This window comes from Priapulus caudatus, unplaced genomic scaffold, assembly GCF_000485595.1.
Source record: "Priapulus caudatus unplaced genomic scaffold, Priapulus_caudatus-5.0.1 Scaffold55, whole genome shotgun sequence".
Taxonomy (NCBI): Eukaryota; Metazoa; Priapulida; class Priapulimorpha; order Priapulimorphida; family Priapulidae; genus Priapulus; species Priapulus caudatus.
Window position 1 is genome coordinate 150009 of NW_014577116.1, and position 12041 is coordinate 162049.

The 12041-nt window shown below is 40.6% G+C and overlaps 2 protein-coding genes across 2 annotated transcripts in view; one reads left to right on the forward strand and one right to left on the reverse strand.

Annotated features, from left to right (window-relative positions):
- Positions 1-4385, reverse strand: part of LOC106820988 (anion exchange protein 2-like) — a 34768-nt gene extending 30383 nt beyond the window's left edge. Inside the window, exon 1 of the mRNA XM_014825605.1 lies at positions 4260-4385. The gene's annotated coding sequence lies outside the window, so the exon portion shown is untranslated. The remainder of the gene's footprint in view (positions 1-4259) is intronic.
- LOC106820989 (mutS protein homolog 4-like) overlaps positions 1-12041 on the forward strand; it is a 29339-nt gene that overhangs the window by 5127 nt on the left and 12171 nt on the right. Inside the window, exons 2-9 of the mRNA XM_014825606.1 lie at positions 6438-6564; positions 6900-7048; positions 7367-7557; positions 8211-8332; positions 8743-8851; positions 9264-9389; positions 9881-10061; positions 11737-11869. Coding sequence (XP_014681092.1) covers positions 6438-6564; positions 6900-7048; positions 7367-7557; positions 8211-8332; positions 8743-8851; positions 9264-9389; positions 9881-10061; positions 11737-11869 — 1138 coding nt within the window. The remainder of the gene's footprint in view (positions 1-6437; positions 6565-6899; positions 7049-7366; positions 7558-8210; positions 8333-8742; positions 8852-9263; positions 9390-9880; positions 10062-11736; positions 11870-12041) is intronic.

Genomic DNA, 12041 nt, shown 5'->3' on the forward strand with positions numbered 1-12041 from the left:
GTTTGATCCCGCCTCCGTCGACCATGTGTCCTGAGAAAGAAATGTGCTAAAATCTCTGCCACTGTGGACCGCATGTGACCTTATGACTGTGCCTTCGAAACGTGTGGACAGGCAGTGATGGCTTTTCCTACGCCTGAGTTTATTACACGACATCACGAGCCGTAGATCGAGCGATTTATATTTGTGCCGCATCTGGATTCTGCATTTCCTCGCCTATACAATTAAGTGAGGGGGGGAATGGTTCGTTGCGTATTACAACTCTTGAGCCTATAGATGGTACGGTGTGTGCTTTTGACGTGTGTGGCTATTCGCCGGAGCTTCAAGCATCCAACTCGTTTTCGATTACCCCCCCCCCCCCCCACGCCCCCAATATCGTGACCGTACGTCGAGCGGTTAAGATTTGTGCCCAACTGTTGACGGACGCACGGACGGACAGACGGACGGACGCACAGACGGACGGACAGACGGACGGACGGATGCACGGACGCATGAACAATCATGCGATTCTACAAGCTGCATCTGACTATGTCAGATGAGCTAAAAAGACAAGCATTTAAAAACAAAGATCTAAGCATTAGTGAAACGGCTTCCTTGATTTGTAATATCTGAATTCACTGTAATCTCATAAAATCAATATCATTCGAAATACGCCACACTAATCGATACAGGGCATCGAAGTGTGTAATTCATGTGCAAGCAGGTGCATATTTGTAGAAGCAGTGAAAGTATTCAGACATCTTCACAGATGCTAGGCGCAAGGTACAATATTTGCACCAATAATTTTTCTTAAAACATGGCCAGAGAATTTTGCCTACAAAATGGTTTCGAGCTTAGTCACATTTTAATAGCCATATATTTGTAAGGCAACTACTTGCAGTAAAGATGTACCGAGTGCCAGTAACACCCCGACTTTGGCACTGACCCAGTGTACTGCCAGTCGAAATTTATCTATACTTTATCAATGAAAGATAACAAAATATGTCATTCATCTAAGGATAATGTTTAAACTGGCTAGTATCAAGAAATCGATCCGGCAGTCAGTGATTAAGTGGAAATGCATAGCCGAGGAGCCCTTATAAACCAAATTTGTATCTGTGGGACAGAGAGCAAAGAACGTTTTTTTTCAGTTATCTGTAAAAGCAGCTGGAATCTAGAAGCTCATTATTTCATCTGAACGTGATAAAATAGTATTATGTTACTAACTGGCACTAACTGCACATTTCACCAAAAGACAGCTGGGGGGAGGGGGGTCACTGACTATTTCTTAAGAATCGCACTGCCCCTCACTGTGTGACTGTGAGCTGTGTGACCAGTGTGATCAACAATTACAATTGCTAATCGAGTCATTCATGAATGCTGACTTGTGTAAAGCAAACGTAAGCTCAGTTTACGATATGAACATCACGCCTAACTTTTAGTCAGAAAATTGGGAAGCTAATAAACTTTGCAAATAACTTTGTTAATATAGTAAAGACAGGTTTAGCAAATAGCTATAAATGAGATAAAATGGTTTCATGAATTTCAAACAATCATAATGCTGTTAGGGCTCTCCCCCAGGCCTTTAATTGATGTTTGGTCAGACATGCAATCAAAGCTAAAGCTAATTTGCGACATCCCAAAAATCCTCTGACACTGCTTTTATTGCCTAAATGAAATGCCTCAATTTCTATTTTTTGGAGGTATTCAAAGCTGAATTTATATGTCTCTGAAATTATCGCATTTATATATGCATTGGGGCTGTTGGCTCAAGGATAGATAGCATGTCCAGTAATAAACATCATCCTATATCCAATCACCGTCCTGGACATCATCTCTATCCTTGAACTGGGCTGTTTACAACATGGGTAATTGACTCCAATTAGCAATCAGGGATGATTGCCCGATTACTCGGTTTACCAAAATGCCTTCTGAAACTCTTGGAAATAAATCTGACAATTTTAAATAAAAATGTCAACTCTGATAATAAGTAATACCTAGGCTATATGGTGTTCATGTCATTAGCAAATGTACGGATATTCATTACACATACTGACATAGGTAGGACATGTAATTAAAATTACATCTTTCCCTCTCTTGATCAGTTGATGTAAATTCGATCAGCAAAATACAAAAGATCTTTAAAAAAAATACTACTAGTACTAATAATTGTAGTAGGGGTAGTGTTTCACCACTGGTATCATCAATAATTTAACCACTGATCTCAACTTTAGTGCAGTGCTGCGCTTAGTGTATTACACTTACACTACAGCAGTACTGTTATTGCTACTATCTTATTATAATTTGGCGAATGTTGTATGTATGTTAATGAAAGGCTCCGTCAGTTTGGATCCAAATAGCGCCAAATTTACAGAAGAGATCGATGAGTACACGGGACGGGTTCTAAACTATACTCGGTTGAAAACCGTTTGTTCGGTCTTAAAAAAGACAAAAAAACACAAAAAAAGGTAAACATTTGCCTGAAAATAGGGGGCGCTGTTTTGTTTTCGTTCTGTTTGTATTTCGTTTTGTTTCAACAGGTTTCAATTTCGTGTTGTTCTGTACGTGTATCTCTGTTCTGTGTCTGTGTGTCTGAGATTTGTGTAAGCCCTATAATGTAAGTAGAAATAACCATGTAATAATGAAGTTAAATATTCAGTAGCTATTAGGCCATAGTTTCCCATATGAGATGTACAAGTTGAATTTCATCAGTGCAGATTTTTTTTTGGAAGTCTGCAATGCTGTACAGTGTACGGGTGCCGTGGACACCGATCTGTCACAAGCGGTCCGATCACAAGCACGTAATATTACGTCGTCCGCACAGAGTGCAAACATGCATAGAAATAAGCGATCACAACCACGCAATATTACCTGGTCCGCACACAGTGGAAACATGCGAAGCACGTAATATTACGTTTACAATATACTCATTCACATCTATCTATATTCTAACTTTGGAGTCCGTATCATCAACCAGTACATAGCATACAATAAAACGTTAATTTCTGTGTGGGTGTGTGTATTTCACTGTGTACTTGCCAAACAAATGGTTAATGTGTTACGTGTAAGCATGATTGCACATGTATTTGTATTGACTTCTCAACCATAAAAAACAAACATGTGCAACAACTTAACTCTCCATATAACACCTTACACATAACACTACTGCACTGGTAACACATGTCACTAAGCCCGCGCGTAGCGCGGGTTTCAGCTAGTACTGTACTAAAAGTAAACGCTGTGGCTATATGCCCGGCAGCCGGGCACGATCTTCGTTTTCCTTAAATGCCGCAGTCTCTTAACCCTACTCTAACCCTAACCCTATTACCTTAACCAAAAACTCCTTAACTCTAGCCTAAACCTAAGCCCGATAAACCCTAATCCTAACTCTTAACCTGCTAACCCTTGTTTACGATGATGATTAACGTAAAAAATTAAAAAACTGCCGGCATTTAGGGAAAGTCGAAGACCGTGCCCGGCAGCCGTACAGAATACGCTGCGGACTGCCGGGCATATAGCCACTGTGAAAAGCAAAAGTTTACACTGGGCATTATCTCTAGTACATAGCCGCGTACGGTTTGCCGCTTAGGCTCTAGTACTATTAGCCCGCGGAGTCGCTGCCGCAGGGCTATAGCACATTCTGCCATAATGTAATCTAAGCAATGGTCAACTGAGGTGACCGAAAGATTTCATACCCCAAAACGTTAAACATGATCGGGCTTTTTAACACTTATCCTATCACATGGACATTCACCTATCTTTTTAAAACTTCCACAACTTTACACCAGTATTTATTCTGCGGTTATTCCTCAAAGTCTTCAGCACTACATGGTGTTCTGTTTTTCCTCAATGAGGTTGCCGGCTTATGTGTGCACTGCCGTGATCTTCAGTGCTAAGACTTGAGGAATAACAGCCAATAAATACCTGGTTGTAAAGTTGTGTAGTGCTTCAAAAAGATGAGGTGAGGATGTCCATTGTTGATAGATAAGTGTCTAAAAAGCCCGATCATTTTATCGTTTGCGGAAAAATTTTCGGGGCACATCAGTTGACCATTTGCTAGTTACATCTATGGCAGCAATGTGCATATACGCCCTGCGGCCAGCGATCCGTCGGAGCCTATAGTACTAGAGCTAGGTTGCCGCTGGCCAGCGGTGCCAGGATGCCAGCGGTGCCAGCGGAAACCGTACGCGGGCTATAGTTACTAGAGCTAACTGGTCATTTGATCATAGATATAGAAGAAGATATCTTCTTCTATATCTATGATTTGATCTACTAGTACTTACTTCAGACGCTGTGATGGTAAACGTGAACGTGGTTTTGTTGATTGTGTTTATGATTAAGCGCCACCTCGTGGATTATGTTTGTGTTGGTTGGTTAGGTAACAAAGCACTTCGTGAATCTGCCGAACATGACCGAATCCGGATTCTTTGTTTTGTTTTGAAGTTTCCTGCGCAGCTGACGTCACAACCCCGAGCGGCGAGAAATAATGCTCACTTGGTTTTTCTACGTTGGCGTAGCAGACGGGTATCACAAGTAATCACGGGTTTCATCGTAAATTGGCGTTTTATAAATATTATCACAACTAAAGTATTAACAATTTTGTTATAAAGCACAATGTTACAACGATACTCTGCCCAACGCCACCGTTGGCGTTGGCGACACCAATATAAACAAGGGGCCAAAATACAGTAAGTTTTTGTTTACACTTCACTTGCAGTTGCACTACACATGATAGGGGCCTACCGTAGGCGTAGATACAATAATCATATTAATAATGTAACCCAAACACAGGATGTAACCCCTATCCTGTGTTTGGGTTACAATGTAATTTGGGTTACATTGTATCTAATGATACCGGTACATCGATAGAAATAAAAACTGCTTAGAAGTTAGACATAATGTTTACACTAAGTTACACATAATGTTTAGACATAATAGTTTTAATACTAATAGACGTGTTCACACACAAGAAAAACCACGCTGCTCATCCCGCTAATAGCGGAGATAATAGTGAGCTAATTGTGTCGTTGTTCACACAGGCGGAAATATCTCGCTAATCGCTGAGCGGGATAACACGCCGCGGTGCAAATAAGCGCACTTATTCCAAATTAGCACAGTCGGAAGTGTTCTTTGCAGCGCGCTATTTTGAGCGCGATTTAGTGAGCTAATTGCGTTCACACTTGTAAAAAGCTCGGTTTTTCGAGCGGGCTGCAATTCGCAGCCCGCTAATTCGCGCCAGTGTGAACGCACCTAATGTTTACACTCACTCAGTCCATCGCCGGTATCCCTACAATAAAAAATAAAAAAGTGAAAAATATGCACGTGGTGTAACTGAAACTGTAAATTATAATACTATTACTAGGTTTACCTAATTTTTTATTAATCTTATTATAAATATAATATATTAATAGTTTATTAATAAATAAAATTTAAAAATTAACATTTTATTTACAGTTTATTAATAACTGTATTATGTATAGTATTAGTGTCTATGCAGAACTTAGTCCGACGAGGCTGTGCGACTGATTGTCTAAACGGTCTTCTAACCCTAGCAAGACCGTTTCTTGGAGCTATGCAGAACTATGCGAGAAGTTATAGCAATATAGGCAGTGCCAGTGGTTAACGTCATGGACTCTAATTTGTGCTACCCGTTGTTTAAACATTTAACATTTTTTACCTCCAGTCTCCACCCCACATACACAGTGAATAATAAATAATAAAAAAATATCTGACATTTTACAGTAGCAGCACTGCCACTGGTATGGATCAGTCAAGCATTTCCACTTTGACCCTTATTAAGGAAATTATACATATAAGTTATAGTCTATGTAAAACCACTATCATTAATAATTTTAAAACATGATTAGTATGTACATGGTGTTGTGGTATTGGCCTTTACTACATTAGATTAGAATTGCTTAATCTAGAGAGAACTATATTTTATGTGAAATTGTAATTTAAATCAATGTCAATAACAATATAATTCATCCTAGATTTTGGACTGTTGGTGACACCAGTTACTGGCGAGAGCAGTACAAATCGAAGTAGCAACAGCAGCAGCACAAGCCTACTTAACACTCTGTCTAGCACCAGTAGCAGATGCAATGCAAGGAGCACGCCATACTCAACAACACGGTCTAGCTCTGCTCTCCGAAACAGGTTGAATAATTTCAAAGTCAATAATTTCCATTGAAAAGTAGTGTACTTGTAATTGCTTGCTATAGACATTTTAGGGCATTGTAATAAAAATGTAAATTTTTTTGGCCCTTGTATGCACGTATTGGTTTTTGTAAGTTATTTTAAGTTATGAATGCTTTACATATATCATTGAATTATATTAATAAAAACATACATGTTTGTGTGTGTGTGCGTGTGCATTCATGTGTGCATGCCTGCATGCGTGCACGCGTGTGCGTATCCTTTATATCAAATGTTTTATCCTACTTATGTATATTATCTAGGAGCACTACGTCATCCGGAATGTATACACCACATGGTTCAAGTTCAAGCACAAGAACACCGCGGTCAAAGAGAGGCCAATACACTTCAATGAGTACCGGTTCTGCTGCTGTGGATTCCAGTGTGCTTGTTGGTAAAGTTACTTTACATATTATATATCCGTAATAAAATTACAATAATTCATGCTGTGTACATGTTTTCCTATATGCAATGTTCAACATGTGCTAACTGGTACATGGTAGCAGTCAACAATGATGCTTATCTATCTAATCCTGCAAATGCTTTGCGAGATAGAGATTCACAGCAAAACCATTGTGAGACTGAGTGACTGCGACTTGAGCTAAGCAAGTTGCACAGATCATTCCCAAATCTAGATAATACGCCAATAGCTAGCGTGATAGGCTAATAACTTGGCTATATATAATGCATGGGATAATACCTTCTACAATATGGTGTCTTTTCAGCTATTGTGGAAGGACGAGGCCAAGCACGGGGGGAGATAGGCATGGCCAGTCTAGATTTGAAAACCCCAATGTTAGTCTTATCTCAGTTTTCTGATAGCCAGACCTATGTTAAAGTCTCCACCAGGCTGAATATATTGCAACCTTTAGAGGTATGCCCATATTACAATCATTAGAGGTATATATAGTAATACTACATGTTATAGCCTTTCAAGCTATAGAAATATTTTAAAATTAAAATATATGAATATATCGCAATCTATAGCCCATTTTGAACCATTAAAAGACATGAACTTTTTTTAAGTCTGCTGCTGAAGAATTTTTCAAGGCAGCTTTGCTTAAGTCTTATATTACTGGAAATATGTATCTAAGCAACACTCACAGATAGATCCCGGTGTTAACTGAAACATGTAAGACACACGTATCTGAACAACACTGGTACCTACTGTAACTGCCAACATGGCCTGCAGGTGATTATGCCAACAAATTCATGTGAGAATGGAAACGCCACCAAGCTGTTCAAGTTGATCAGTGACAGCTTCTCAGATAGGGTCATCTCAACCGTACAGCGCAAGTATTTCAATGAGTCTAAAGGTCTGCAGTACATTCGGCACCTGTGTCTGCCAGAGCACAGCTCAGTTCAACTAGAGGTCTCTCAGAAGTGAGTGAATGTACAGCATCTGTTCGTCTGTTACTCCTGTAGGAGTGTTTACGATGTACACATTACAAATGGAAGCCTGTGTGGTGTGTAGCAGTTTGTTCTCACTGCATATAGCTGTCATGGGGATGAAGACACATGATGGAACGTTGATGAATTGGTCTCTTATGTATGCCAATTGTTCCCTTACACCTTATTAAAAAAATCAATAATATTATGCATACCAACGTTATATTTTCCTCGTGACTTAGAATTGTATGCAATAGAAATGTAGGTATACTTCTGCTAGGTTTTAAGAATAGATTGTAAGATTGGTGGCCAGAACTGACACCTGCAGAGTGTAGTTTGTAGAATAGTACCCATTGCTGTTATAATTATTCCTTTTCATCACTTGAAAAATGTAATGCGTTACAGATACCCGTGTTATAATTTATATTTTCGTTGTGACTTCTACTAATTGTAGGTGATGAAGAGGTAGCTATGCTCAAGACAACTTCTGCTACGTTTTAGAATAGATAGTAAGATAGGTGTCTACAGTGGCTAGGTGTAGTTTAAAGAATAATGGCCATGTTGGTATTGTCAATGATAAGATATGGGCTGTGATGACATGTCCTAGGTTAATTGGTGGCTTGGAGCAGATGTGCATACTTTTGCAGGTATTACTGCTTGGCAGCAGCTGCAGCATTGCTAAAGTACGTGGAGTTCATACAGAATACTGTTTATGCACCTGAATCACTGAAAGTGGCTTTCTGTGGGAGCGAACACACAACCATGATTGGTGAGGCTGCGTTTAAAACGGCTTTTCAGAATTAGATTTAACGGCGTGTGTTGTTAGGCCCAGACATGGCACACATATAGCAATGCCATGTAAAGACTAAACGTAGATACATAATCAAACAAAATTAATGCAAAAACAACGCAAATACTTTTAAAACATGAAATATCCAAACTATTTATACAGATGGGGATGTAAGCATTAAAGCATGTAGAAAAATATTGTAGTATGGTCATTTAGTTGAAATTAGTTACTGGATCGATTTATAGTACTTTCTGTAGTGATAACATTTAAAATTGTAATGTTTGTATATATAGAATTAGGAGTATACAATTGTTTTTATTCACCCCTGATAGGGTATTTAGCTAAATTTAGTGACAAATCTCTTTGAACTTTGAAAATCTTCATTACAGATGCAACTACTGCAACAAATCTCGAACTTATCTGTAACCTTCTAAATCCCAAGTCTGATCACAGTCTTTATGGAATACTGAAAGTCCCACAGACCCCAGGAGGAGCCAGGTTAGAGTTCACACAGTTTAATATTAATTAGATCTATACACATTATATAGTAACTGTTGTGTTATATATAAGCAAATATGGAGACATCATTATATGTAATCTATATTATATACATCATATCACTGCTCACGCTATGATTGCAGTCACTTTGTTATTTTATTATTTATCTTAATGTTTGTTTGTTAATTAATCTTTCATTCAAGGAATTATCATTATAAAAAAATTAAGCGGTATTATGCAGCCATGTTTTTAATCAATCCACCTATAACCACGTGTACACCCCACATGAAAATTGCAATGAGAGCTTGATGAATTGACACGGTAGTGCGCCCGTCACTCTATGCATTCAACCTGCGTAACACTTGCGGTAGTAACATTAGTATTGTGTGAAGCACTTATTTTTTGCATACAGGTTGCTAAGAGCCAACCTTCTTCAGCCTCCATGTGATCGAAGCACGATCGAGATGAGGTTAGACTGTGTGCAGGAGCTCACAGAAAAGGAGGAGATGTTCTACAATTTACAGGCTCTACTTGAGAGGTTTATTGTTTCTTCTTCTTCCTCCTCCTCCTCCTCCTCCTCCTCCTCCTCCTCCTCCTCCTTCTCTTCCTCATCCCCCTCCTCCTCCTCCTTCCTCATGCTGTTGTTGTTGTTGTTGTTGTTGTTGTTGGTCTTGTTCTTCTTCTTCTTCTTCTACTACTACGTCTTCTTCTTCTTCTTCTTCTTTCTTCTTCTTCTTCTTCTTCTTCTTCTTCTTCTTTTTCTTCTTGTTCGTCTTCTTGTTTTTATCTTCTGCTTCTTCTACTTCCAATATATGACTGCCTCATTATTAGTAGAGGTATACAAAATGTTAACATCCTGTGCAAGCTAGTCTACTAATAATATTATCATCCTGTACATACGTACTAATGTTTTCTTCTCGTGCAGGAGTACTAAAGTTATCTTTCTGTACATGTGTACTACCTTCGTGTACGGGTGTGTTATCGCAACCTTTTTGTACAGGTGTACTAATATATTTCCTTCCTGCGCAGGTTCACAGACATTGACCACCTGGTGTCACTGTGTGTGCAGATTCCAAAGCAGGAGACGGTTAAGACGGCAGACAGTAAGATCGCGAGCATTATCAGCATGAAGCACACGCTGGAGCTGGTTGATGCGCTACAGACGGCGCTAGGCTGCGCAGAGGCGCCTCTGCTCAAGGCCTACTACAACGTGAAGCATTTACGACACTGCCGCATGCGTAATCGGTTGCGTGAACGTTTACGTGCCTGCTGTGGCGCGTGCGTACGCGTGTGCACTTCCTTGTAGTTATTTGCGTGTGTATGTGCTCGTGCATGTATGCGTGCGTAAGCGCGTGCACTTCATATTGTAGTTATTTGCGTGTGTATGTGCTCGTGCATGTATGCGTGCGTAAGCGCGTGCACTTCATATTGTAGTTATTTGCGTGTGTATGTGCACGTGCATGTATGCGTGCGTACGCGCGTGCACTTCATATTGTAGTTATTTTCGGTGTGTATGTATTGCGTGTGTATGTGCTCGTGCAGGTATGCGTGCGTACACTTCCTTGTAGTTATTTGCGTGTATATGTGCACGTGCATGTATGCGTGCGTACGCGCGTGCACTTCCTTGTAGTTATTTGCGTGTGTATGTGCACGTGCATGTATGCGTGCGTACGCGTGCACTTCCTTGTAGTTATTTTCGTGTGTATGTATTTGCGTGTGTATGTGCACGTGCATGTATGCGTGCGTACGCGTGTGTACTTCCTTGTAGTTATTTTCGTGTGTATGTATTTGCGTGTGTATGTGCACGTGCATGTATGCGTGCGTACGCGTGCACTTCTTTGTAGTTATTTGCGTGTGTATGTGCTCGTGCATGTATGCGTGCGTACGCGTGCACTTCCTTGTAGTTATTTTCTGTGGTATGTATTTGCGTGTGTATGTGCACGTGCATGTATGCGTGCGTACGCGTGTGTACTTCCTTGTAGTTATTTTCGTGTGTATGTATTTGCGTGTGTATGTGCAGCTGCATGTAATGCGTGCGTCGCGTGCACTTCCTTGTAGTTATTTTCGTGTGTATGTATTTGCGTGTGTATGTGCACGTGCATGTATGCGTGCGTACGCGTGTGTACTTCCTTGTAGTTCTTTGCTGCGTGTATGTGTGTATAGTGTCTTCGTGCGCACGTGGATGAATGCGTGTTTACGTTCTTGGCGGTTCTCTCGTCTGCTGCGTGTACGTACGCGCCTACGTGTCTGTCTGCTAGTCTCTTTCCTCATGCATGTGCACGTCCTTGCCTTGAACGTGAATTGCTTTGCTTGCACTTGCTTAATTTTGTCCTTGCTTTGCACGTGAATGCCTACCTTCCTTCGTATATGCCCGCGTACCTACATGGTGGTCCCGCGTGTACGCTGCATATTCCTGCCTTCCGGCGCGCGCGCGCGGTTGGGGGAAGAAGGGCACTTACTGGTATGTTACTTAAGCCGGTTCTAATGTTTAGTTACTGTCTTACACATCTATATGGAACGTACCTATATATAGCTTGAACAAATGGAAAACATATCGAGTTTATTTCCTTAGTGTCAGCCTGTTTGCACTTGCCAAGGGCATTGGATCTTTTATTACCACAACATTTTTGTGAGGTATAGCTGCTAACGTTTTTCTCTACTCTTATTATATGGTTTCCTTTTAGACGAAAACGTAATTTGTAGGGGACGGAGTTGGAAAGCCTTCCCACCATAAAAACCTCACCATATAGAACAGTTATAGTGATTCTCCGCCACGAAAAAAATGCCCAGTGAGTCAGCACTTATAGCTTAAACGATCAGCGCTTATAGTTCGCTAGCTATACGTAAGATAAATCTGCCCTTAATCCTGCGCTTTCCATCCTCAGTCCCTGAGCGATCCTCGGTTTGAGCAGATCCTGCAGAAGATACGGGCCGTGATTCACGATGACACCCGCCTGCAGAAGGGCGCGCTCAATATGAGGACGCAGAAGTGTTTCGCAGTGCGTCCTAACATCAACGGTATGTGTGTGTGTGTGTGTGTGTGTGTGCGTGTGTGTGTGTGTGTGTGTGTGTGTGTGTGTGTGTGTGTGTGTGTGTGTGTGTGCGTGTGCATTCATGTGTGCATGCCTGCATGCGTGCACGCGTGTGCGTATCCTTTATATCAAATGTTTTATCCTACTTATGTATATTA